Raw genomic sequence first — 22,658 nt, forward strand, 5'->3', positions numbered from 1 at the left:
AGTTTCTTTCTGTCTTTAGCCAAAAATAAATAAATAAATAAATAATAAAGGGCCAGGTGGTGGCACACCTGGTTGAGCACAAATGTTACAATGCAAAAGATCTTGTTTGAATCCCTAGTCCCTACCTGCAGGGGAAAGTTTTAAGGATGGTGAAGCAGCGCTGCAGGTATCTCTTTGTCTCTTTCCACCTTCCCTCTTAATTTCTGACTGTCTCTATCCAATAAGTAAATATATATATATATGAAACAAACAAACAAAAATGGAGTGTGTTCCAGGCTTGGAAGTGAAGTACATAGTTTCTTACTCAAACTCTACTGGTCACATGGTGATATAGCTAAATCTAACTGCTCAGAAAGCTGGAGGAGAGGAATTAGGCTCAGTGACCAGTCTAACTGCTAACCTTAGGCTATCCTATAAAAACTCTCTGTTTGCCATAAGGTTAACATATACAAATTAAGTTTGAAAACTTTTGGACTATGTTCTACCATATGAAATATTTTACACTCTAATATGTGTAGGCATAGTTCTGTAAATCTGAGACAGAACTTCCTAAGACAATATTTAATCTTTCTAGTGCTTCACAATGCACTTTGACTACTTTCTGTCATATTATTTAAAATGTTACCATTGTAATGTAGGTTTCTATATCTGATCTTTACTTGATAATCTAGATTTGTGACTTCCTACCTGTTGCTTGAAAAACAGTGATAGGCATAGTAAGTGCAAGGGTAAATAATTGTAAAGATATCTAATGTCCATCTACTTTCATTCAATGCAGTTTTATTTTAGGCTGAGGAGAAGTATAATCAGAATAGATTGTGGGTAGAGATTATAGCAGAATGGTCATGCAAATTAACACTCCTGCCTGAGTCTCTGAAGTCACAAGTTTAATACCACCAAAAGCCAGAGTTCAGTAGTGCTCTGGTGAAGAAAGACAGACAAAAAGAAAACATTATGGTTGTAGAGATAGTGACATCAAAATGTAGGTCTAGCAACTTTCCGTTAGAGAACTAAATTAAGATCAGTTACTTTTTGCTAATACTCCTCTGCACTATTAAGCTATTTATAGTAGCCAGGCTACCATAGAAAGTGAAAGGTAACACTTTGCTTATTCTTTTCTGTTTCCACAAATTTCTTTTTCTTGATTATAGAGTCAAATAGTGGTTTCACAACTTCTAATTTGTTTTTTCTTTTCAACAGCTTGCTACTTGTTGCAGGGGGGACAGTTTTAAAAATCTGTGATTTTGGTACTGCATGTGACATTCAGACACACATGACCAATAACAAGGGGAGTGCTGCTTGGATGGCACCTGAAGTTTTTGAAGGTAAGAGACAAAAGCATGATGTGATTGAAAAATCTGGCTGACTCCATGTAAATTCAGTTTATGTTTATGACTTTGTGCTGTTTCCATTGTTTATTTTTGTATGGCACATTACTACCATAAGATATATACTGAAGAATAAGGAGATAACAAGTACTGTCTTAAGAGCTAAGCTTTCAATTTTAAATGTCTTTGCAAAAGTTAAGTTGTCTAGCACCTTCTATTTAAGTTCAAGCATATGTGAAAACGGTTTTAATTATCCTTAAATTGCACAACTGTAAAATCACTTACTTGTAATCCAAAAGTCATTAGTCATGATGATTTCATAGCTGTTTCCAGGCATGTGTGGAGTGGGCACAACTTGAGAGTCTCATGCCATGTACATACCCAGCTGAGATTGAAAAAGGGTAGTAGTGCTCTCTGCTTTTGTATTTCACTTTTCATGCTGAGTCCTCTTTGTCATCTCCTCAGTGCTACATATCTCTTGCTTTTACGCTTTTTACTGATGATTTCATTCTTTAAAATAACCTCCCAGTGTAGTATAAAAGAACTTTCTGGAAGTGTTCTTAAATGCAGGCAGGCTATGATGTCTTACAGGGGAAACATGTACTAGATAATCATCACTCAGGCATGAGATACAGTGCTGTTGGCCATTAATTCAATGTTACTGCTTCAACCATATGTATTAAATAAAGTTGTTTTTTGTTTTTGCTTTAAAAAAGAAACATATGAAGTAAAGTTATGTATTTATTGGTCATTTGAGACAAATATTTGAAGAGCTCATGGGATCCCAACATTTCTTTTAGGAGCAAAGATTAGTATTCACAGCAACTGTGTAGACTATCATTACTGGAAATAAAGAGAACCAACTATGTGTATTGGTGATAAAAAGTAAACATTTTGAAGTTTAAGTCAACATGTCTTAAAAAAAATGAACGTGGGGAGTCGGGCAGTAGCACAGTAGGTTAAGCTAACGTGGCTCAAAGCGCAAGGATGGACATAAGGATCCCGGTTCAAGCCCCCGGCTCCCCACCTGCAGGGTAGTTGCTTCACAAGCAGTGAAGCAGATCTGCAGGTGTCTATCTTTCTCTCCCACTCTCTGTTTTCTCCTCCTCTCTACATTTCTCTCTGTCCTATCAAACAACAACGATATCATTAACAACAATAATAACTATAACAATAAAAACAAGGACAACAAAAGGGGATAAATAAATATCAAAAAAATGAAAGTAGTTAGAAATATGGTAGTAAGAACAACAAATTTATTGTCTGTATACTTTATGATTTTTTTAAACATTTTATATTTATTTATTTATTTACAAAAAGGAAACATTGACAAAACCATAGGATAAGAGGAATACAACTGCACACAATTCCCATCACCAGAACTCCTTATCCCATCCCCTCCCTTGATAGCTTTCCTATTCTTTAATCCTCTGGGATTATGGACCCAAGGTCATTGTGGGATGCAGAAGGTGGAAGGTTTGCCTTCTGTAATTGCTTCCTAGCTGAAGATGGGTGTTAACAGGTCCATCCATACTTCCAGCCTGCCTCTCTTTTTCCCTTGTGGGGCGGGGTTCTGGGGAAGCAGAGCTCCAGGACATTGGTGGGGTTGTCTATCCAGGGAAGTCTGGTTGGCATCCTGCTAGAATCTGGAACCTGGTGGCTGAAAAGAGAGTTAACATACAAAGCCAAACAAATTGTTGACCACTTATGAACCTAAAGGCTGCAGTAGTGCAGATGAAGAGTTGGCGGGGGGGGGGGGGGGGATCCTCCATTTTGCAGATAGTTAGTAGGCATATTTTAATTATATTCCAAAGGGCCTGTGGCTATACTAGTGTTGTTGTTGTTTTTTTTCTTTCCCCAAAGCCTGAAATCTGATATGCAGGTGGATCCTAATTATTGTCTGGGGAGATGATGTCATGGCTGGAAAAGGACCAGAAAGCTGGATCAGGGAAGAGTATTGTTGACTGTAAACCCCAACGATTTGATGTGATTTGGGGTCCATATTCAGCTTAGGAGCCTATGTGACTTCTGCATCCCTGTAGATCTGAGCTCACATTCTGTGGTCATAAGTAGGAACGTTCCAAGCTGACCCAGTATCAAGACCCATCTTCCTCAGGTGTAGCATAGAGTATGTTTTCCATCCTCCCTTTGGAGGATGGAACATTCTCTACCGTTGTTGATCCAAATTGAGGGAAAGGTCCTATGGGTGGGCCTCAAAGGAGACTGTTTTGTTATTCCTGATAGAGATGACCAGTAACAATGAAGAGAGAGATTAATTTGAGGTCTAGGCCCATCATGTCTGTTTGGAAATCTCAGGACTTCCCTAATAGGGCCCCAGCTGATGGGGTGACCTGATAGTGACTAAAGAGTCATCGTTAAAGTATGCCAGTCTCTTGCCCTTATTCAGCTTTTGCAGCCTTGCTTTGATAAGGATAGCTTGGGAGTGAATGCGACAACTGTAATAAGAAGTAGGTGAGGAAGGTAGCTAAGTCTAAGTAGACACTACTTCATTATGAACTTTATACGGACTCACTGCAGACTATTGTGTACTTTTGCTTTCAGGTATATATTTTGCCCTAATTTATGGATACATGTGAACATACGCTCTATCTCATGGGACCTGGTCTCTATCTAGGTTTTGGGGCTTTGTTAGGAAGTGAACCACATGGAATGGAATTATAGAATCCTATGAAAGGAAAGGTCTCACCCAAGTAATGAGGGTTGACATTCCATGCCTGAAGTCTCTGGACACAGTTTGAAGTGAAGCATACCAAGGGTGGTACTCATTGCGTTGATTAGATTGGGATCAGCAGATGCAGTATCATTTGGTATGAATTGAGAGAAGCATGCAGGAAAGTTGCCCCACCCTAGGGGCTCCAGGACTGGGGAAATATAGGCTCTATAGAGGAAGTGGGAGGTTCTTGCTGTCTTAGGGTTTAAGAAGACAATAGATAGTTATTGCTATAATCACATTATTTGGCAATTGGGTTAACTTTGAAAAACCGTTTGTTAGGATTTTCTGTATCATACCCAGCATCACCATAATTTATGTCCTTTGACATTATTTGTAATGTGCCACCGGTTGCTTCTGTTCTTCTTGATCTAGGCTTTTAAGAGAGTCAGCATATCAGAGACTCAGTGTATGGTCTGTGCATTAAAAAGTTTGAGACATTCAATCAATTTTTTCCCTCTCATATTAGTGATTTATATGACTAGAAATTAATAGGAATGTACATAAACATCATTCCCACCTCCCACCACCGAAAGACTGTGTCCGATCCCCCCCAGCCCCCCCCTCACCGCACCCTCTTCCCCCTGCCCAGCCCCATGAGTTATTGCTGGGGCTTGGTGCCTGCAGTAAGAATCCACTGCTCCTGGATGCCTTTTTTTCCCCCCCATTTTGTTACCCTTGTTATTGTTGCCACTGATGTTTTTGTTGGATAGGATAGAGAGAAATCGAGAGAGATAGGGAGACAGGGGTAGACACCTGCAGACCTGCTGTCCCACCTGTGAAGTGACCCCCTGGAGGGGGGTAGCTGGGGAGCCAGGATCCTTAGCTGGTTTGTGTGCTTTCCGCCACCTATGTTTAATCTGCTACGCTACCTTCCAACCCCACTTTATGATTTTATGATTACTCCATAATCTCATTCAAATTCTAAAAGAGTGATCTATAAATATTAAACTAATATTCTGATTAAAGGCAGCAAGTTATCTTTTAAATCTTTAAAATAATTAAATTTGAGCTAAAAATTTGTGATTTATACATTAGATTGTATGAAGGCATATAGCTTTCAGGTATGTTTAATAGTCAGATTATGTCTTATTTATTTTGACAAATTTAATATTTTGTTATTTTTCTTAATCTTTATTAATTTCTAATGAGTGAATGCAGTGAGACAGATAGACACTGACCTGCGCACTGTTCACGTCTGGCTTATAGCAGGATTGAGCCTAGGATCTCGGTTTCAGGCACAAAAGTCTTTTGCTTAACCATTATGCTATCTCCCCAGCCCTTGTTACTTTGTAGCCATCCCAGTGAAAGAGAAACTTGATATGCATCTGGTCAGTAAAGTGGAACTATTTTGCAATTAAATTCACTTTGATGGTTACTGGACAAGCAAATGTTAAATTATTCAAAAAATAAGTGTGTCTACTATTTTTGAATACATAATTGACATTTTTTAGAAATTATTTATGTCCTATAAGTTAAAATAATACTATTACTGTAATATGAAGAGACAAAAGATTTATACCAAAGAATCTATAAAGAAGTTACTGTTACATGTGTCAACAGCTTTACTATTCATTCTTATAGAGGAGTGGGGAACCATTTTTATTTTATTTTTTTTAATTTTTATTTATAAAAAGGAAACACTGACAAAAACCATAGGATAAGAGGGGTACAACTCCACACAGTTCCCACTACCAGAACTCTATATACCCTCCCCTCCACTGACAGCTTTCCTATTCTTTAACTCTCTGGGAGTATAGATCCAAGGTCATTGTGGGATATAGAAGGTGGAAGGTCTGGCTTCTATAATTGCTTCCCCACTGAACATGGGTGTTGACAGGTCGATCCATACTCCCAGCCTGTCTCTTTTCTTAGTGGGGCAGGGCTCTGAAGAAGCAGGGCTCCAGGACACATTGGTGGGGTCATCTGCCCAGGGAAGTCCGGCTGGCATTATGTTAGCATCTGGAACCTGGTGGCTAAAAAAAGAGTTAACATATGAAGCCAAACAAATTGTTGAATAATTATGAACCTAAAGGCTGGGAAAGTTCATATGCAGAGTTGGGTGGGGTCTCCGTTTTGTAGATAGCTAGTAAATATATTTTAGTTATATTCCAAAGGCCCCATGATTATACTAGTTTTCTTTCTTTCTTTCTTTTTTTTTTTTTCCTGAGCCTGACATCTGATATGCAGGTGGATCCAAGTTATTATCTGGGGAGATGATGTCATGGCTGGAAATGGGAGCAGAAAGCTGGTTCAGGGAAGAGAGTAGGGATCAGGGAAAGGTGTATAAATATTGTTGACTATAAACCCCGTAGTGTTTATGCATAAGAAATAATCGGGTCTGACTCTGCCAAGGCAACTATAGATGAAACAAAGTTGATAATATTGTATGGCCTGAAAATGATGCTAAATTTGGATGATGTTTATAGCATCATTTTCAGGCCAGGCAATATTACCAACTGTGTCTCATCTATAGTTGCCTTGGCAGATTCAGACCCTTATTTCTTAGGCCATAAACTCCATAGGTTAGATATTCATCACTGGGTAGAGGGGTGTGTAAAATTATTCAGGGGATGGGACTTTTAAGTGAAAACTAAGAGTTTGACCTCACCAAGTAGTGAAAAACAAATTTTAACACTGAGAAGTTTCTTTTATTTTCATAGTTGAGTAGTGATATCAAGAGAATGTGAGGAGAGAATTTAAGAAAGGTATATACAGGTTTTTCATATTCTGCCCCAGAGAAAATTCAGTTTAATAAACAAGATCTGTGAGCACATTCAGATGACTTGAAAAATGACCAACTTTCCAAAATAGATTTTTAAGTACATCATTGCTTCTTAACTCATTGAAAACTATATTTTTTCTAGAGACTTGGGCTATTAGGGAATAGTTACTCAGCTGTATGTACATGTGACAGCTTCTTGCTTTTATATAAAGTAACCATTCAGACTTATGGAAACAGTTGTTTCTGTAAATCATGTGTGAATAAAGTCTTGAAATTGTACTACCTTTTTCTTTAGGTAGCAATTACAGTGAAAAATGTGATGTCTTCAGCTGGGGTATTATCCTTTGGGAAGTGATAACACGTCGGAAACCCTTTGATGAGATTGGTGGCCCAGCCTTCCGTATTATGTGGGCTGTTCACAACGGTTTGTGGAAAGAAATACTTCTTTAATATATTTTGTGTATCCTGCTTGACAAGTTTTTTTCCTCCAATGATCATTTATCCTTAACATTGTAATGCAGAAATCTTTTACCAAAGTACTTTCTGACTGTCAGCCTCCATATGTTATAATCGAACCAGTCAGCATAGGACTAAAAGCAGTGCTGACCATGAAGCTGAGAATATCTGCTGGCTGTGTTGGTTAGGGGAAAGTCATCTAGAACCAACTACCAAGATATGTTCTCTCCAGGGTATAGAGAAGCATTGGACCAACTCTGTGAAAAAAATAGTTTAATTAAATAACATTGGTAAAGATAATTGGAAAGCTGTAGTCTTTTTCTTCTAAGGAAGCAAGGGTCTCACCAAAGAGCAAAAATAAACAAATATTAATAAAAGTTATTAAAACTATTCATAACAAAACACAAGAATTTCATATATACTTTCTTCTTATGTATCCTTTAGAAGTGAGTATAATTATTGCCTCATTTTACAGTTTTACAGATTCAGAAATTGAGACCTTAAGAGGTTAAGTAACATGCCCTAAGTTAGAAAATGAGTAGTGATAGAGCTAGAGTTCAAGTTCAAATCTTCTAATTATAGTGCTTCTATTTTTAAGTTATACTGACTTATAGACAGAAAGTAAAACTTGTACCAAGACAATGGACTCTGGGGAAGGAGGACAGGGAGAGGAGTGCGGGGTAGGGAGCCTTTCAGATCCTGGTACAGGATGATAGAAAAGTACATAGGCTAAAGTTGAGAGTGTTAACAGACATCTATCATGTCAACAGCTGTACTGTAAACTAATAACCCCCCAATAATAAATAAAATTGAAGTTACAGGCTTGATGAATAGCTTACTTACTGTGTGCTGTTATTGCAGAAGCCAGACCTTTTACCTTCTATACCTCATAAAGAATTTTGACCTATATTCCCAGAGGGGTAAGTGTTAGGGGAAAATGATCAGAGGGCTCTGAACTTCAGTTCCATCAGGACTTGGAGAGAAAAGAGGAAAAAAAGGGGGGGAGGGGGACACTTAGAAGTAGTAGGTGTGACTCAGAAAGGAAGAGAAAGCAGGGCCGTAGGAAAAAAAAAAGGAAAACTATATATAGAGATAGTTATAGAAATAATAGTCAACCCATATCTGTGATCTTGGGAGAACTAATGCAGTTTCCAGTGGAGTGAATGAGAACACTCTCTCTCTTGTGGTGAGAAAGGTATGGAATTATATATGTTCTTATAATTTTGTAAATAAGTATTAAATCACTAATAAAAAATTAAAAAAATATATTGTGTTGCTTTGCCATGTGTGTGATCCAACTTTGAGTCAGGACCCTAACTACATTGAAGGAAGCCTTGGTGCTATAGTCTCTTTCCCTCTCTGCCTCTTGTTAATTTTTTTTTAATTACAAGAGTTAAAAAGTAAACACTGCTTTAGAAATACATGTAAAGTTACACCATTCTTTGAGTAAATGTATTCTTCTTCCTCACATCTTTAATTTTCAATTATAGGTACACGACCACCACTCATCAAAAATTTACCAAAGCCCATTGAAAGCCTGATGACTCGTTGTTGGTCTAAAGATCCTTCTCAGCGCCCTTCAATGGAGGAAATTGTGAAAATAATGACTCACTTGATGCGGGTACGACCTTTTGAGGGGCTTTGAGTTTATGGGAATTTGATATAAACATTTTTACGAGCTTTAAATAAGCATACAATATTGGTATTTTATGCTTATACTTTTCTCTGTTTTGTGAGTTAGAGTGGGTAGAATATACTCATGTAAGAAGATGAAGCATTATTTTGAAAAGTCTAGTCTGTGAGACATTCTTTATTCTGATAGATTCTGTTTCACAGTATTGCTTCACTTTCCACGAGCCTTTCCTTTCCACTAGCTTTGCACTCAGACAGCGTTGTGGTTTTATCTTCTAGCCCTGATAGTCTCTCCTCAAGTTGATTTATTCTACTTACTGAGCCTCTTATGTTAGCCTTAACTCCATCCAAAGTTCTCTTCATATCTTTTTTTTTTTTTATTGATTTAATAATGATTGACAAGAGGGGTACAGTTCCACACAATTCCTATCACTGAAGTTCCATATCCCATCCCCTCCATTGGAAGCTTTCCTATTCTTTATCCCTCTGGGAGCAGGGACCCAGGATCATTATGGGGTACAGAAGGTAGAAGGTCTGGCTTCTGTAATTGCTTTTCTGCTGGACATGGGCATTGGTAGGTCGATCCATACTCCCAGCCTGTCCCTGTCTTTCCCTAATGGGGCAGGGGTATAGAGAGGTGGGGTTCCAGGATACATTGGTGAGGTCATTTGTCCAGGTAAGTCAGGTTGGCATCATGGTAGCATCTGCAACTTGGTGGCTGGAAAGCATTAAGATATAAAGCAGAACAAATTGTTAAACATGCCTAGGAACCTAAAGGTTATAGCAGATGAGACTTGGGGTCTCCATTTTGGAAAAAGCTAGTAGGTCTGTTTTAGGTATATTCCAAGGGGCCCATGACTTTACTAATTTCTGCCTGAGCCTGACAGCTAACATGCAGGTGGGCACAAGGTGTTATTTGGGGAGATAGTGTCAGAGTTGGAAATAGGACTAGAAAGCTGGATCAGGGGAGAGAGTAGCTCCCAAATGGGGAAAGTATATAAATATTGTTAACTGTAAACCCCATTGCTTTGATCTAGGAGCTGTATTCAATGCAGGAGCCTGTGTAACCTCTGCATCCCTGTAGGTCTGAGCTTGCATTTTGTGGTCATAGCTAGGAACATTTTAGGCTACACTCATTGCAGGACTTGTCTGCCTTGAGTGTTTTACCTGTTCTTTATATCCTGTAGTTCTGTTTGGAGTTTTCTCTGTGCAATTTGTACCTCTTTGATGAAATGATATCTGAGATCCTGAATTTGTGTCTGTATGTTATGGTTAGCCCAGACATTTTTTCCCATATTTTGTCTAAGCGTGGTTTCTGCTAATCAGCCAGCAGGTGGCACCATAGCTATGTTGTTTATATGTTATAGTGAGTTGGCACAGGAAAGTCTTCTGTATAAGCTTAGATAAGTTTAGACAAAATAAGTTCCTGCTGCCTTGTTTCAGACTGTATCTTGGCCTCTGGCTGTCCTCTGCTGTAATCTAGGCAGACCACACAGTTTAACACAGTTTTAGTTTCCAACGAGGTTTTCCTGCCGTCTTGGGATGAGTCTGTGTTCTGCTGTATACCAGCTGACTGCTGACTCGCAGTTCAAGCTGTTTTTGTCCAGAAAGTTTGTTCTGTGCCCCTTACCATGTACACCTGTACCCACCTGTGACTCTGAATATTCCTCTATATGTTGTGAGACTGTGGTTTTTGTTTTGTTTTGTTGTTGCATTATGTAGCTGTTAGCAGGCATGAGCTTTTGGTTCCAGCTACTCCATGACCACATTTGATAGGAGTTCCGACCTTTTGTTGTTGTTGTTACAAGTTCCTACGTTTTTCAGTTCCTTAGTTCTACATATGAACAAAAACATCTCTGCAGATGTCTGTCTTTCTCCCTCTCTATCTCTTCCTCCTCTCTCAATTTCTACCAGTCCTATCCAATAAAATGGAAAAAATGGCCACTAGGAGCAATGGATTTATAGTGCAGGCACCAAGCCCTAGCAGTAACCCTGGAGGCAGAGAAAAGATAAAGACACAAAGAAGAGGTGATAACTTTTCCAACAACCCAGTATATCAAGTAATAAAAACTTTAGCTTTAAAAATTCAGAAACTTAAGGGGCCAGGCGGTGGCACACCTGGTTAAAGCACCCACATTAAAAATTCAGAAACTTATGAAAGTGCCAGAATCACAGAACAATATAGAATTATTAGATTGCCTTAAGTAGATACTAGGTAATATGGACAAGATTTAGCTTTTTTTTTTTTTCTATTGAAAATAAGTCAGGCAAACCAACTAGAATTAATATGATTAAAACTTATCTTCATATTTTGGATACTAACAATATGTAGAATCCTAGACCCGAATGGACTGATCATAAAAAATACCTCTACCTCTTTAGTCTGTTACACTGTATAAATTCTTCAAATTGTGATTGTGCTTTTATGTATTTTGTCCAATTTAAGAACACCTCTTTGTTCTTTTCCCATATAATCTGTTTAGTTCATAAAATACTTCTGAGATAGCTTTAATTCATAAAGGAACAATGGGAAGCTATCTATGTGATATTTAAAATACTACTTCTAACAGTTCTTAGTATACTGATCTTGGTTTTCTAGCTGGAAGTTACTCCAACAATTTGGAAAATGACATTACTGTAGTTTCATATAATTATGTAGATTGACACTTTATTTCATGTTTTACTCTAGGGAAATGTATTTTGATTTTTTTTTTATTTAAGAAAGTATTAATTAACAAAACCATAGGATAGGAGGGGTACAATTCCACACAATTCCCACCACCCATTCTCCATATCCCACCCCCTCCCCTGATAGCTTTCCCATTCTCTATCCCTCTGGGAGCATGGACCCAGGGTCATTGTGGGTTGCAGAAGGTAGAAGGTCTGGCTTCTGTAATTGCTTCCCCGCTGAACATGAGTGTTGACTGGTCGGTCCATACTCCCAGTATGCCTCTCTTTTTCCCTAGTAGGGTGTGTCTCTGGGGAAGCGGAGCTCCAGGACACATTGGTGGGGTCTTCAGTCTAGGGAAGCCTGGCCGGCATCCTGATGACATCTGAAACCTGGTGACTGAAAAGAGAGTTAACATACAAAGCCAAACAAATTGTTGAGCAATCATGGACCCAAAGCTTGGAATAGTGGAGAGGAAGTATTAGGGGGATACTCACTGCAAACTCTAGTGTACTTCTGCTTTCAGGTATATATTTTGCAGTAGTTTACGGATACGTGTGAACATATGCTCTCTCTCACAGAAACTGGTGTATATCTAGGTTTTGGGACTTTGTTAGAAAGTGAACCTCCTGAGATGGAATTAGAGTATACTATGAAAGGAAAGTATTTTGATTTTTAAAATCTTATTTTATTTATTTATTTTTGCCTCCAGGGTTATTGCTGGGGCTCAGTGCCTGCACTACGAATCCCCTGAACCTGGAGGACATTTTTTTCCATTTGCTGTTTATAATTGTTGTTATTGTTATTGGATAGGACAGAGAGAAGTAGAGAAGAAGAGAGGAAGACAGAGAAGTGGGGAGAAAGATAGACACCGGGAGACCTTCTTCATTACTTTTGAAGTGACCCCCACTGCAGGTGGGGAGCTGAGGGCTCGAACTAGGATCCTTATGCCTGTCTCTGCGCTTCGCGCCATATGTGCTTAACCTGCTGCACTACCGTCCAGCCCCTTGTGTTTTGATTTCTTTAAAACTATTTGTACAAAAATAGACATTCAGGTAGATGCATGCTTTTGATCTTAAGTGGAATTTAGAAGAAAGTACATTATTGTAATTTCAATAAAAGAAAAAGAAAAGAAAAGAAAAAAATCTACTGAAATACATTAAGGAAATCCATTAAGCCTTAGGAAAAATGAAACAATGTTTTTCTACATTCAACTCTCACAAAACAAATACTTCAGATATGCTCTTCAATTTAATTTTAACTTATATTAAATAACTTTAAAAGTGTGATTTACTTTTTTACAAATAGTACTTTCCAGGAGCAGATGAGCCATTACAATACCCATGTCAGTATTCAGATGAAGGACAGAGCAATTCTGCCACCAGTACAGGTAAGTAGATAGAAAATGTGGAAGACTGATAACTGATGGGGGGTCGGTCTCTATTCCCATGAAATTATAATCAAGCAGCAATGAATGATGTCCCCATTTACATTTTAATTTCTTCATTTTGCCTGATTGACTGCAATTTGAGTTTCCAGGTGCATCATTCTTCATGAAGGTTTCTAATTAAATAGTTACAGAGGATATGATTTGAATTCTTGCATCAATATGTGTGTGTGTGCGTGTGTGTGTGCGTGTGTGTGTGTGTGTGTGTGTGTGTGTGTGTGTGTGTATATATATATATATATATATATATATATATATATATATATATATATATATATGTATCCTGAGAGTGAATGCCATTCTATTCTTGAAGAACAGTTTCTACATAGTTACTGCTAGGTCAGAAATACTAGAAATTATAACATATGTAACAACATACTTTTTAAAAAATTTATTTATTGGATTGATGTTTTACAGTCGACAGTAAATACAATAGTTTGTACATGCATAACATTTCTCAGTTTTCCACATAACAATATAACCCTCACTAGGTCCTCTGTCATCCTTTTCTAGGACCTGTATTTACTCCTCCACCACCCCAGAGACTTTTACTTTGGGGCAATGCACCAATTCCAGTTCAGGTTCTACTTGTGTTTTCTCTCCTGATCTTGTTTTTCAACTTCTGCCTGTGAGTGAGATCATCCCATATTCACCTTCTGTTTCTGACTTATTTCACTTAACATGATTTCTTGAAACTCCATCCAAGGTGGCCTGGAAACAGTGAAATCACCATTTTTTAAATAGCTGATTAGTATCCCATTGTGTATATATATATATATATATATATATATATATATACACCACAACTTGCTCAGTCACTCATCTGTTGTTGGACACCTGGGTTGCTTCCAGGTTTTGGTTATTAAAAATTGTGCTTCAGTGAATATAGGTATACACAAATATTACTGGATGAGTGTGTTAGGTTCCCTAGGATATATTGCCAGGAGAGAAATTGCAGGATTATAGGGTAGATCCACTTCTAGCCTTCTTAGAGTTCGCCAGACTGTTCTCCACAGAGGTTGGACCAATTTACATTCCCACCAGCAGTGCAGGAGAGTTTCTTTGACCCCACAACCTCTCCAGCATTTGATGCTGTTACCTTTTCTGATGTATGACAGGAGTGAAGTGGTATCTCATTGTTGTCTTTATTTGCATTTTTCTGACTATCAAAGACTTGGAGCTTTTTTTTTTTTTATGTGTTTCTTGGCCTTTTAGATCTCTTCTGTGGTGAATATCCTTTTTTTTTGTTTTTCAATAGCATTTTTATTTTTATTTTTTCCTCTTTTTTAAAATTTTATTTATAAAAAAGGAAACATTGACAAAACCATAGGATAAGAGGGGTACAACTCCACACAATTCCCACCACCAGAATTCCATACCCATCTACTCCCCTGATAGCTTTCCTATTCTTTAACCCTCTGGGAGTATGTACTCAGGGTCATTGTAGGATGCACAAGGTGGAAGATCTGGCTTCTGTAATTGCTTCCCTGCTGAGCATGGGTGTTGACAGGTTAATCCATACTCCCAGCCTGCCTCTCTCTTTCTCTAGTGGGTTGGGGCCCTGGGGACATATTGGTAGGGTTCTGTATCCAGGGAAGTCTGGTTGGCATCATGCTAGCATCTGGAACCTGGTGGCTGAAAAGAGAGTTAACATATAAAGCCAAACAAATTGTTGACTAATCTGTGGTGAATATTCTGTCCATGTCCTCTTCCCATTTTTGGATGGAGTCATTTGTTTTCTTGTTGAGTTTGGCAAGCTCTGTATATATTTTGGTTATGAAACTCTTGTCTGATGTATGGCATGTAAAGATCTTCTCCCATTCTGTGAGGGGTCTCTTTGTTTGGAAAGTGGTTTATTTTGCTGTGCAGAAGCTTTTTAATTTGATGTAGTCCCATTTGTTTATACTTACCTTAGTCTTCTTTGTGATTGGATTTGTTTTATTGAAGATGTCTTTAAAATTTATGTGGAAAAGAGTTCTGCCAACATTTTCCTCTAAGTATCTGATAGTTTCTGGTCTAAAATCCAGGTCCATGATCCACTTGGAATTTACTTTTGTGTTGGGTGAAATACAGTGGTTCAGTTTCATTCTTCTGCATGTTTCAACCCATTTTTTAAATTTAAAATTTTTTTTTTTTTTTATCCAACACCATTTGTTGAAGAGACTCTGCTTTTCCCCATTTAATAGTCTGGGCACCTTTGTCAAAGATTAGATGTCCATAGGTGTGGGGGCTTTTTTCTGGGCTCTCATTCTATTCCACTGGTCAGTGTATCTATTCATGTTCCAGTACCAAGCAGTTTCGATGACAATGGTCCTATAATACAATTTGAGATCTAGGAGTGTGATGCCTCCAGTTCTGTTGTTTCTTCTCAAGATTGTTTTGGCAATCCTAGGTCTTTTTTGGTTCCAGATAAACATTTGTAGCATTTGTTCTATTCTCCTAAAAAATGTGTTTGGGATCTTGATGGGGACAGCATTAAATCTGTATATGGCCCTGGGTAGTATATTCTTTTGATGATGTTATTTCTTCCAACCCATGAAAATGTAATATCTTTCCACTTCTCTGTTTCCTTTTCTATTTCTTTTGAGTAGTGACTCATAATTTTCAGTATACAAGTCTTTCACTACTTTTGTTAGGTTTATTCCTAGATATTTGATTGTTTTTGTTGCTATAGTAAAAGGAATTGATTTCTGGATTTCAGTTTCTTCTTAGTGTTTACATTAAGGAATGCCACTGACTTTTGTATGTTAATTTTGTAGCTTGACACCTTACTTTATTACCTGATGTTTTCCAAAAGCTTCTTGCTGCAATCTTTAGGCTTTTCTATGTATACTATCACATCATCTGCAAATAGGGAGTGTAACTTATTCTCTTCTAATCGTATGCCTTTAATTCCTTGCTCCTGCCTGATTTCTATGGTAAGAACTTCCAACACTATGTTGAATAGTAATGGTGATAGTGGGCATACCTGTCTAGTACCTAATCTGAGGGGAAATGCTTCCAGTTTTGCACTATTAAGTATGATGTTGGCTGTAGGTTTGCTATATATAGACTCCACTATCTTCAGGAATTTTTCACCTATTGCCATTTTTTGTAGTGTTTTGATCATAAAGGAATGTTGGGTTTTGTCAAAGACTTTTCTGCATCTATTGATATAATCATGTGGTTTTTGGTTTAGCTTTTATTGATGTAGTGTATCACATTGACTTATTTACATATATTAAACTAATCTTGCATCCATGGGATAAACCCGTCTTGATCATGATAAACAATCTTTTTGATATACTGCTGTATCCATTTGGCTAGAATTTTGTTCAGTATTTTTACATCTATGTTCATCAGAGATATTGTGCTGTAGTTTTCTTTTTCGGTTGTGTCCCTGTCTGCTTTTGTTATCAGAGTGATATTGGCTTCATAGAAGCTGGAAGGGAGTATTTCAGTGTCTTTAATCTTCTGGAAGACTTTTAAATGTAGAGATATTAACTCTTCTTTGAAGGTTTTGTAGAATTCATTTGTAAAACCATGTGGTCCAGGATTTATATTCTTGGGAAGCTTTTTGATAACTTTCAATTTTTTTAGCTGTGATGGTCCTCTTTATATTATCTAGTTCCTCTTTATTTAATTCTGGAAGTTCGTAGGTTTCTAGGAACTTATCCATTTCGTCCAGTTCTCTCGCTTGGAGGCATATAGTTGTTGAGAGAAATCTCGCATGATATATTGAATTTCTGTGGTGTCTGTTTTGATAGCTCCTCTTTCATTTAAAATCCGAATTATTAGAGTCGTCTCTCTTTTTGGTTTTGTGAGCCCTGCAAAAGGATTTTGTTCACTTTTTCGAAGAACCAGCATTAACTTTTGTTGATCTTTTGTATGGTTTTCTTATTTTTATTTATTTTTTTTATTGAAGAAAGGATAAATTAACAAAACCATAGGGTAGAAGGGGTACAACTCCACACAATTCCTACCACCCAATCTCCATATTCCATCCCCTCCCCTGATAGCTTTCCCATTCTCTATCCCTTTGGGAGCATGGACCCAGGGTCATTGTGGGTTGCAGAAGGTGGAAGGTCTGGCATCTGTAATTGCTTCCCTGCTGAACATGGACGTTGACTGGTTGGTCCATACTCCCAGTCTGCCTCTTTCTTTCCCTAGTAGGGTGGGTCTCTGGGGAAGCAGAGCTCCAGGTCACACTGGTGGGGTCTTCAGTCCAGGGAAGCCTGGCCGGCATCCTGATGGCATCTGGAACCTGGTGGCTGAAAAGAGAGTTAACATACAAAGCCAAACAAATTGCTGAACAATCATGGACCTAAAGGTTGGAATAGTGGAGAGGAAGTGTTGGGGGGGTACTCACTGCAAACTCTAGTATACTTCTGCTTTCAGGTATATATTTTGAAGTAGTTTATGGATACGTGTGAACATTTGCTCTCTCTCACAGAACCTGGTGTATATCTAGGTTTTGGGACTTTGTTAGAGTGCTCCACCTGGGATGGAATTAGAGAATGCTATGAAATGAAAGGTCTCACCCGAGTAATGAAGCTGAAGGGTTGTCATTCCACACCTGAAGTCTCTGGACACAGTCTAAGCTGAAGCACGTTGAGGTGGCAATCATTGCAATCGGCTGATGCTATATTATTTGATATGGATTGGGTGAGGCATGCAGGAAAGTGGGCCCTATCCTAAGGTTCCAGGACTGGGAGAAATATAGGCTCTATAGTGGAGATGTGAGGTTCCTGCTGTCTTAGAGTTCAAGAAGACAATGGATAGTTAATGTTATCATCACATTATTTGATAATTGGGTTAACTTTGAAAAGTCCTTTTGTTAGGGTTTGCTGTACAGTACCCAGTATCTTGTAAATAGCTGTGCCACTGGTTGCCTCTGATCTACTTGGTCTAGGCTTTTGAGAGAGTCTGCATATCAAATACACAGCCTATATATTAAGAAGACTCAGTCTGTGTTTTAAAAACTTTGAGACATACAATTAATTTTTCCCTTTCATATTAATTAACTAGTGATTTATATGACTAAAGTTTACTAGGAATGTTCATAAACACCATTCCCACCACCAAAAGACTGTGTCCCTTCCCACCCACCCCGCCCTATGTTCATCAGAGATATTGGTCTGTAGTTTTCCTTTTTTGTTGTGTCCCTATCTGCTTTTGGTATCAGGGTGATGTTGGCTTCATAGAAGGTGGAAGGGAGTATTCCTGTTTCTTCAATCTTATGGAATAGCTTTAGAAATATGGGTACTAACTGTTTCCTGAAAGTTTTGTAGAATTCATTTGCGAAGCCATCTGGTCTAGGACTTTTGTTGTTGGGGAGATTCTTAATAATAGCTTCAATTTCTTTGTCTGTGACTGGTGCATTTTGGTTTTGTAGTTCTTCTTTGGTCAATTTTGGAAGGGCATATGTTTCTAGGAATTTTTCCATTTCTTTCAGATTCTCTAGCTTGGTGGCGTATAGTTCTTCATAGAGTTCTTCAATTTTTCGCATGATTTTCTGGATTTTTGTGTTGTCTGTTGTGATATCGTTTACAGTTCCATTAATTTGAGTCTTCTCTCTTTTTTGTTTGGTGAGTCTGGCTAGGGGTTTGTCAGTTTTGTTTAATCTTTCAAAGAACCAACGTTTGGCTTCATTGATCTTTTGTATGGTTCTCTTATTTTTGATGTTGTTTATTTCTGCTCTAATTTTAGTGATTTCTGTCCTTCTGGTTATTTTTGGGTTCCTTTGTTCCTCTTCCTCTAAATCCTTGAGGTGTGCAGTAAGGTCGTTCATTTGAGCTTTTTCTTGTTGTTTAATTTGTGATTGTTTGGCTATAAGTTTCCCTCTCAATACTGCTCTAGCCGTGTCCCAAATATTAAGATTGGTGGTGTCTTCATTTTCATTTTTTTCCAGGAACATTTAATTTCCTGCTTGATTGACTTGCTGACCCAGTGGTTCTTAAGGAATATGTTGTTTAGTTTCCAAATTCTGTGACTTTTAATAATTTTATGTTTGTTGTTAAATTCTAGTTTTACTCCACTTTGGTCTGAGAAGATACTTGGGATGATTTCAATGCTCTTGAATTTATTGATGCTGTCTTTGTGGCCTAACATGTGGTCTGTCCTTGAGTATGTGTTATGTGGATTTGAAAAGAAGGTGTATTCCAGTTTTTTGGGTTGAAGGATGCTGAAAATGTCTAAGAGGTCTAGTCTGTCCATCTCTTCATTTAATTCTCGTTTCTTTGTTGATTTTCTGCTTTGTTGATCTGTCTAAGTGTTTGAGTGGGGTATTAAAGCTCCCACTATTATTGTATTACTATATATGTATTTTTGAAGTTCTTTCAGTAGGTGCTTGATGTATTTAGATGGTCCCTCATTGGGTGCATAGATGTTAATAATTGTTAAGTCTTCTTGGCTGATTGATCCTCTAATAATTATGTAATGTCCTTGCCTATCTTTTATTACATTATTTAATTTAAAATCTATTGTGTCTCAGATGAGAATGGCTGTTCCTGCCTTTTTTTGTGGTCTGTTATCCTGTATGATAGTTTTCCATCCTTTCACTTTAAGTCTGTGTTTATCTTGTTGTGTCAGATGGGATTCTTGAAAGCAGCATATGGTTGGGTTATGTTTTCTGATCCATCGTTCCACTCTGTGCCTTTTAATGGGTGAGTTTAAGCCACTGACATTTATTGATATTAAGGATTTAATGTATTGTAGTGCCATTGTTCAAAAACAATTTTTTTTTTGTTTGCTCTGATATATTGCCAGTATTATAGTGATGTTCTTGTTTATAAGAGGTCTTTTAGAACCTCTTTCAGGGCCGGTTTGGTCATGGTTGCCTCCTTTAACTGTTGTTTGTCTAAGAAGGTTTTGATCCCTCCCTCTAGTTTGAATGAAAGTCTAGCAGGATATACTCTCGTTGGTTGAAACCCTTCTTCATTCAGGGCTCAATAGATATCTTGCCATTCTCTTCTGGCTTTTAGAGTTTGAGTGGAGAAGTCTGCAGCTAATCTTATGGGTTTTCCCTTGTATGTGACTTTTTGTTTCTCTCTTGCAGCCTTTAGGATCCTTTCTTTATCCTTACTTCTTCTCATTGTGACTATGATGTGTCTTGGTGTCTTCAGGTCTGGGTTGATTCTGTTTGGTACTCTCTGGGCCTCTTGAATCTTGATGTCCTTTCTGTTATTCAGGTCTGGGAAGTTTTCTTCTATAATTTCCTCTAGAATGTTTGCTTCCCCTTCCTCTCTTTCTTCCTCTGGCAGGCCTATTATGCGAATGTTTCTTCTTTTGCGATCATCCCATATGTCTCTGTTGTTGTTTTCAGTGTCTCTCAATCTCTTTTTGAGCTCTTTCACCTCCTTCTTAGTTTTCTCTAACTCATCCTCTGTCTGACTAATCCTGTTTTCTGCTTCTGTTAGTCTGCTTTCCCTTGCCTTAGTTTCTTTCCTCAGTTCAGCTATTTCAGCTTTTAGTTCTCTAATTGCCTCAAGATAATCAGTATTTTCCTTGGGGGTCTCAACTGTTGTTTCCCTAATACTTCCATTCCTTTCCTCCAATGTTGTTTTCATTTCTGTGATTAATAAGTTTATTATTTCTTGCATACTTTTCTTATCTATGGTTACTTCTGGCTGATTTGTAGTTTCTTCTGGGCTCTTGTCTTCATTCATTGTAGTAGCAGTTTCATTTGTTTTTGATTTACCCATGCTTTTGATTTATATGTTTCTTATTGTTATGTTCTGTTGTTCCTCAGTTGTTGTGTTTTGAGTACAAGCAACACTGTACTAAATACCTTTATGACAAATGCAATCACCAACCTCAGGAATTACAGTAACAATTGAAGCAAGTATTGAAGCAGTTTAATCACTACCAGTTAGCCAAACAATGTCTCCAGCCTGTGAAAAAATAGCAACCAAGTCCATGTGAAGAATAAAGAGAAAAGAAAGAAGGTATAGCAAGAATAGACAATTATGCAAATCTACTATCCACTGTATATTTTAGGGGTAGCAAGAGGAGAACGGGAAGTAAAGCCGAGATATACACATAGAGAGTCCACTGTGAGTCAGATTTCTTCCCCAAAATAATTCACAAACGAGTATCAGTGAATTCTGAAAGAAAAAGAAGGAAGGAGAAATGGAAGACAAGATAAAAAAAGAGAGAGAAAAGAAAAAAAGATAAGAAAAAGAGCTGTAATAAAAGAACAGTGAAAGGAAAGTTTTTTAAATTGATTTATTTTTTATTTTATTAATTAGCCTGCAGGAGGGAGAAGTGGATAGTCTATAGAGGAGGTAGGAGTAGTTAAACAAGTTCCTCTCGCAATGGATAAGATGTCCAGTCCCCTAGCAATGAAAGATACCCTAAGAGTTAATTCTGGTCAACCAAAAGGGGGGGGGGAGAGATACACTTTTTTATAATATTAATAATAAAATAGATTAGGATAAAAAACTGTCCCAGATTACCTCAAGCCTCCCAAGCAGAGGCAGCTGATTGTTAAGAAAGTAAAAAAAAAAAAAAAAAAAACAGGAATACACAAGAATAGCAGGAATAGACAGTTATGCAAATCTACTATTCTCTGTATATTCTAGGGGTAGCTAGAGGAGAAAGGGCAGTAAAGCAGAGATACACGCAGAGAGAGTCCACTCTGAGTCAGATTTCTTCCCCAAAATAATTCCCAAACGTTTATCAGTGAATTCAGAAATTATTTATTTTTTATTATTTAATTAGCTATGTGGAGGGGGGGGAGAGAATAGGTAGGGGTGGTAGGAAGAGTCAAAGAATTTATTTTAGCAGTGAATAAGACACCCAGTCTCCTAGCAATGGAAAATACACTAAGAGTTCATTCTGGTCAACCTGAAGGAGAGGGGGAAAGGGATATGTGTTTATCTTGTATTGATAATAAAACAGAACAGAGTAAAAAATCTGTCCTGTCTTCAGCTTGGATGGCTCCAGATTGCCTCAGGCCCCCTGAGCAGAGGCAGCTGATTGGCTACTTAGAAAGAAAAAAGGCCAAAGGTTTCAGAAGGGAATAGAATTAGAATGAATGACACCTCCTGGTGGGACAGGAATCTTGGTAAAGAAAGAAGCTCAGCAGGGGAGCCTGCTAGGAGCAGATCTCTGGCCCCCAGGGACTGGTTATGGGTGGGAGGGGGTGCGCTTCAGCAATAATAATTAAAAAATTTTTTCCCCCTTTTTACTCTATTTTCTAACCCAAATTGAGTTATAGTCACCTCCTTTGTGTCACTGCTAGGACCCCTTATTGACTGTCCTACTAGAGCAAAAAATCCTACGTTTCCAGTAGATGTAGTCGGAGCTCAAGCCACTAGCAGCTTCTCATTCCTTCATCTTCCGGAATTCCCCGTTTTTCTTATTTTCAATGTTACTTATTTCTGCCCTATTTATTTCTGTCCTTCTGGTTGTGTTAGGGTTTCTTTGTTCTTCTCTCTTCTAGGTCTTTAAGGTGTGCAATCAGGTTGTTTATTTGTGCTTTTTCTTGTTTCTAATGTGTGCTTGTATGGCTGTGAACTTCCCTCTCAGAACTGCCTTAGCTGTGTCCCAAATATTTTGAAAGCTTGTGTCTTCATATTCATTGAACTCTCGAAACATTTTGATTTCTTCCTTTATTTCCTCTTTGACCCAGTAGTTGTTAAGGAGTGTACTGTTGAACTTCCACATTTTAGGACTATTACTACTATTTT

General features: G+C 37.9%; 1 protein-coding gene across 2 annotated transcripts in view; it reads left to right on the forward strand.

Annotated features, from left to right (window-relative positions):
- The window catches only part of MAP3K7 (mitogen-activated protein kinase kinase kinase 7), a 106,912-nt gene that overhangs the window by 29,130 nt on the left and 55,124 nt on the right, over positions 1–22,658 (forward strand). For both annotated transcript variants that reach the window (XM_060205477.1, XM_060205478.1), the window contains exons 6-9: positions 1,201–1,325; positions 7,080–7,208; positions 8,731–8,861; positions 12,849–12,930. In XM_060205477.1, the coding sequence (XP_060061460.1) occupies positions 1,201–1,325; positions 7,080–7,208; positions 8,731–8,861; positions 12,849–12,930 (467 nt within the window). The remainder of the gene's footprint in view (positions 1–1,200; positions 1,326–7,079; positions 7,209–8,730; positions 8,862–12,848; positions 12,931–22,658) is intronic.

The sequence above is a fragment of the Erinaceus europaeus genome, chromosome 13, assembly GCF_950295315.1.
Source record: "Erinaceus europaeus chromosome 13, mEriEur2.1, whole genome shotgun sequence".
NCBI classification, from domain to species: domain Eukaryota; kingdom Metazoa; phylum Chordata; class Mammalia; order Eulipotyphla; family Erinaceidae; genus Erinaceus; species Erinaceus europaeus.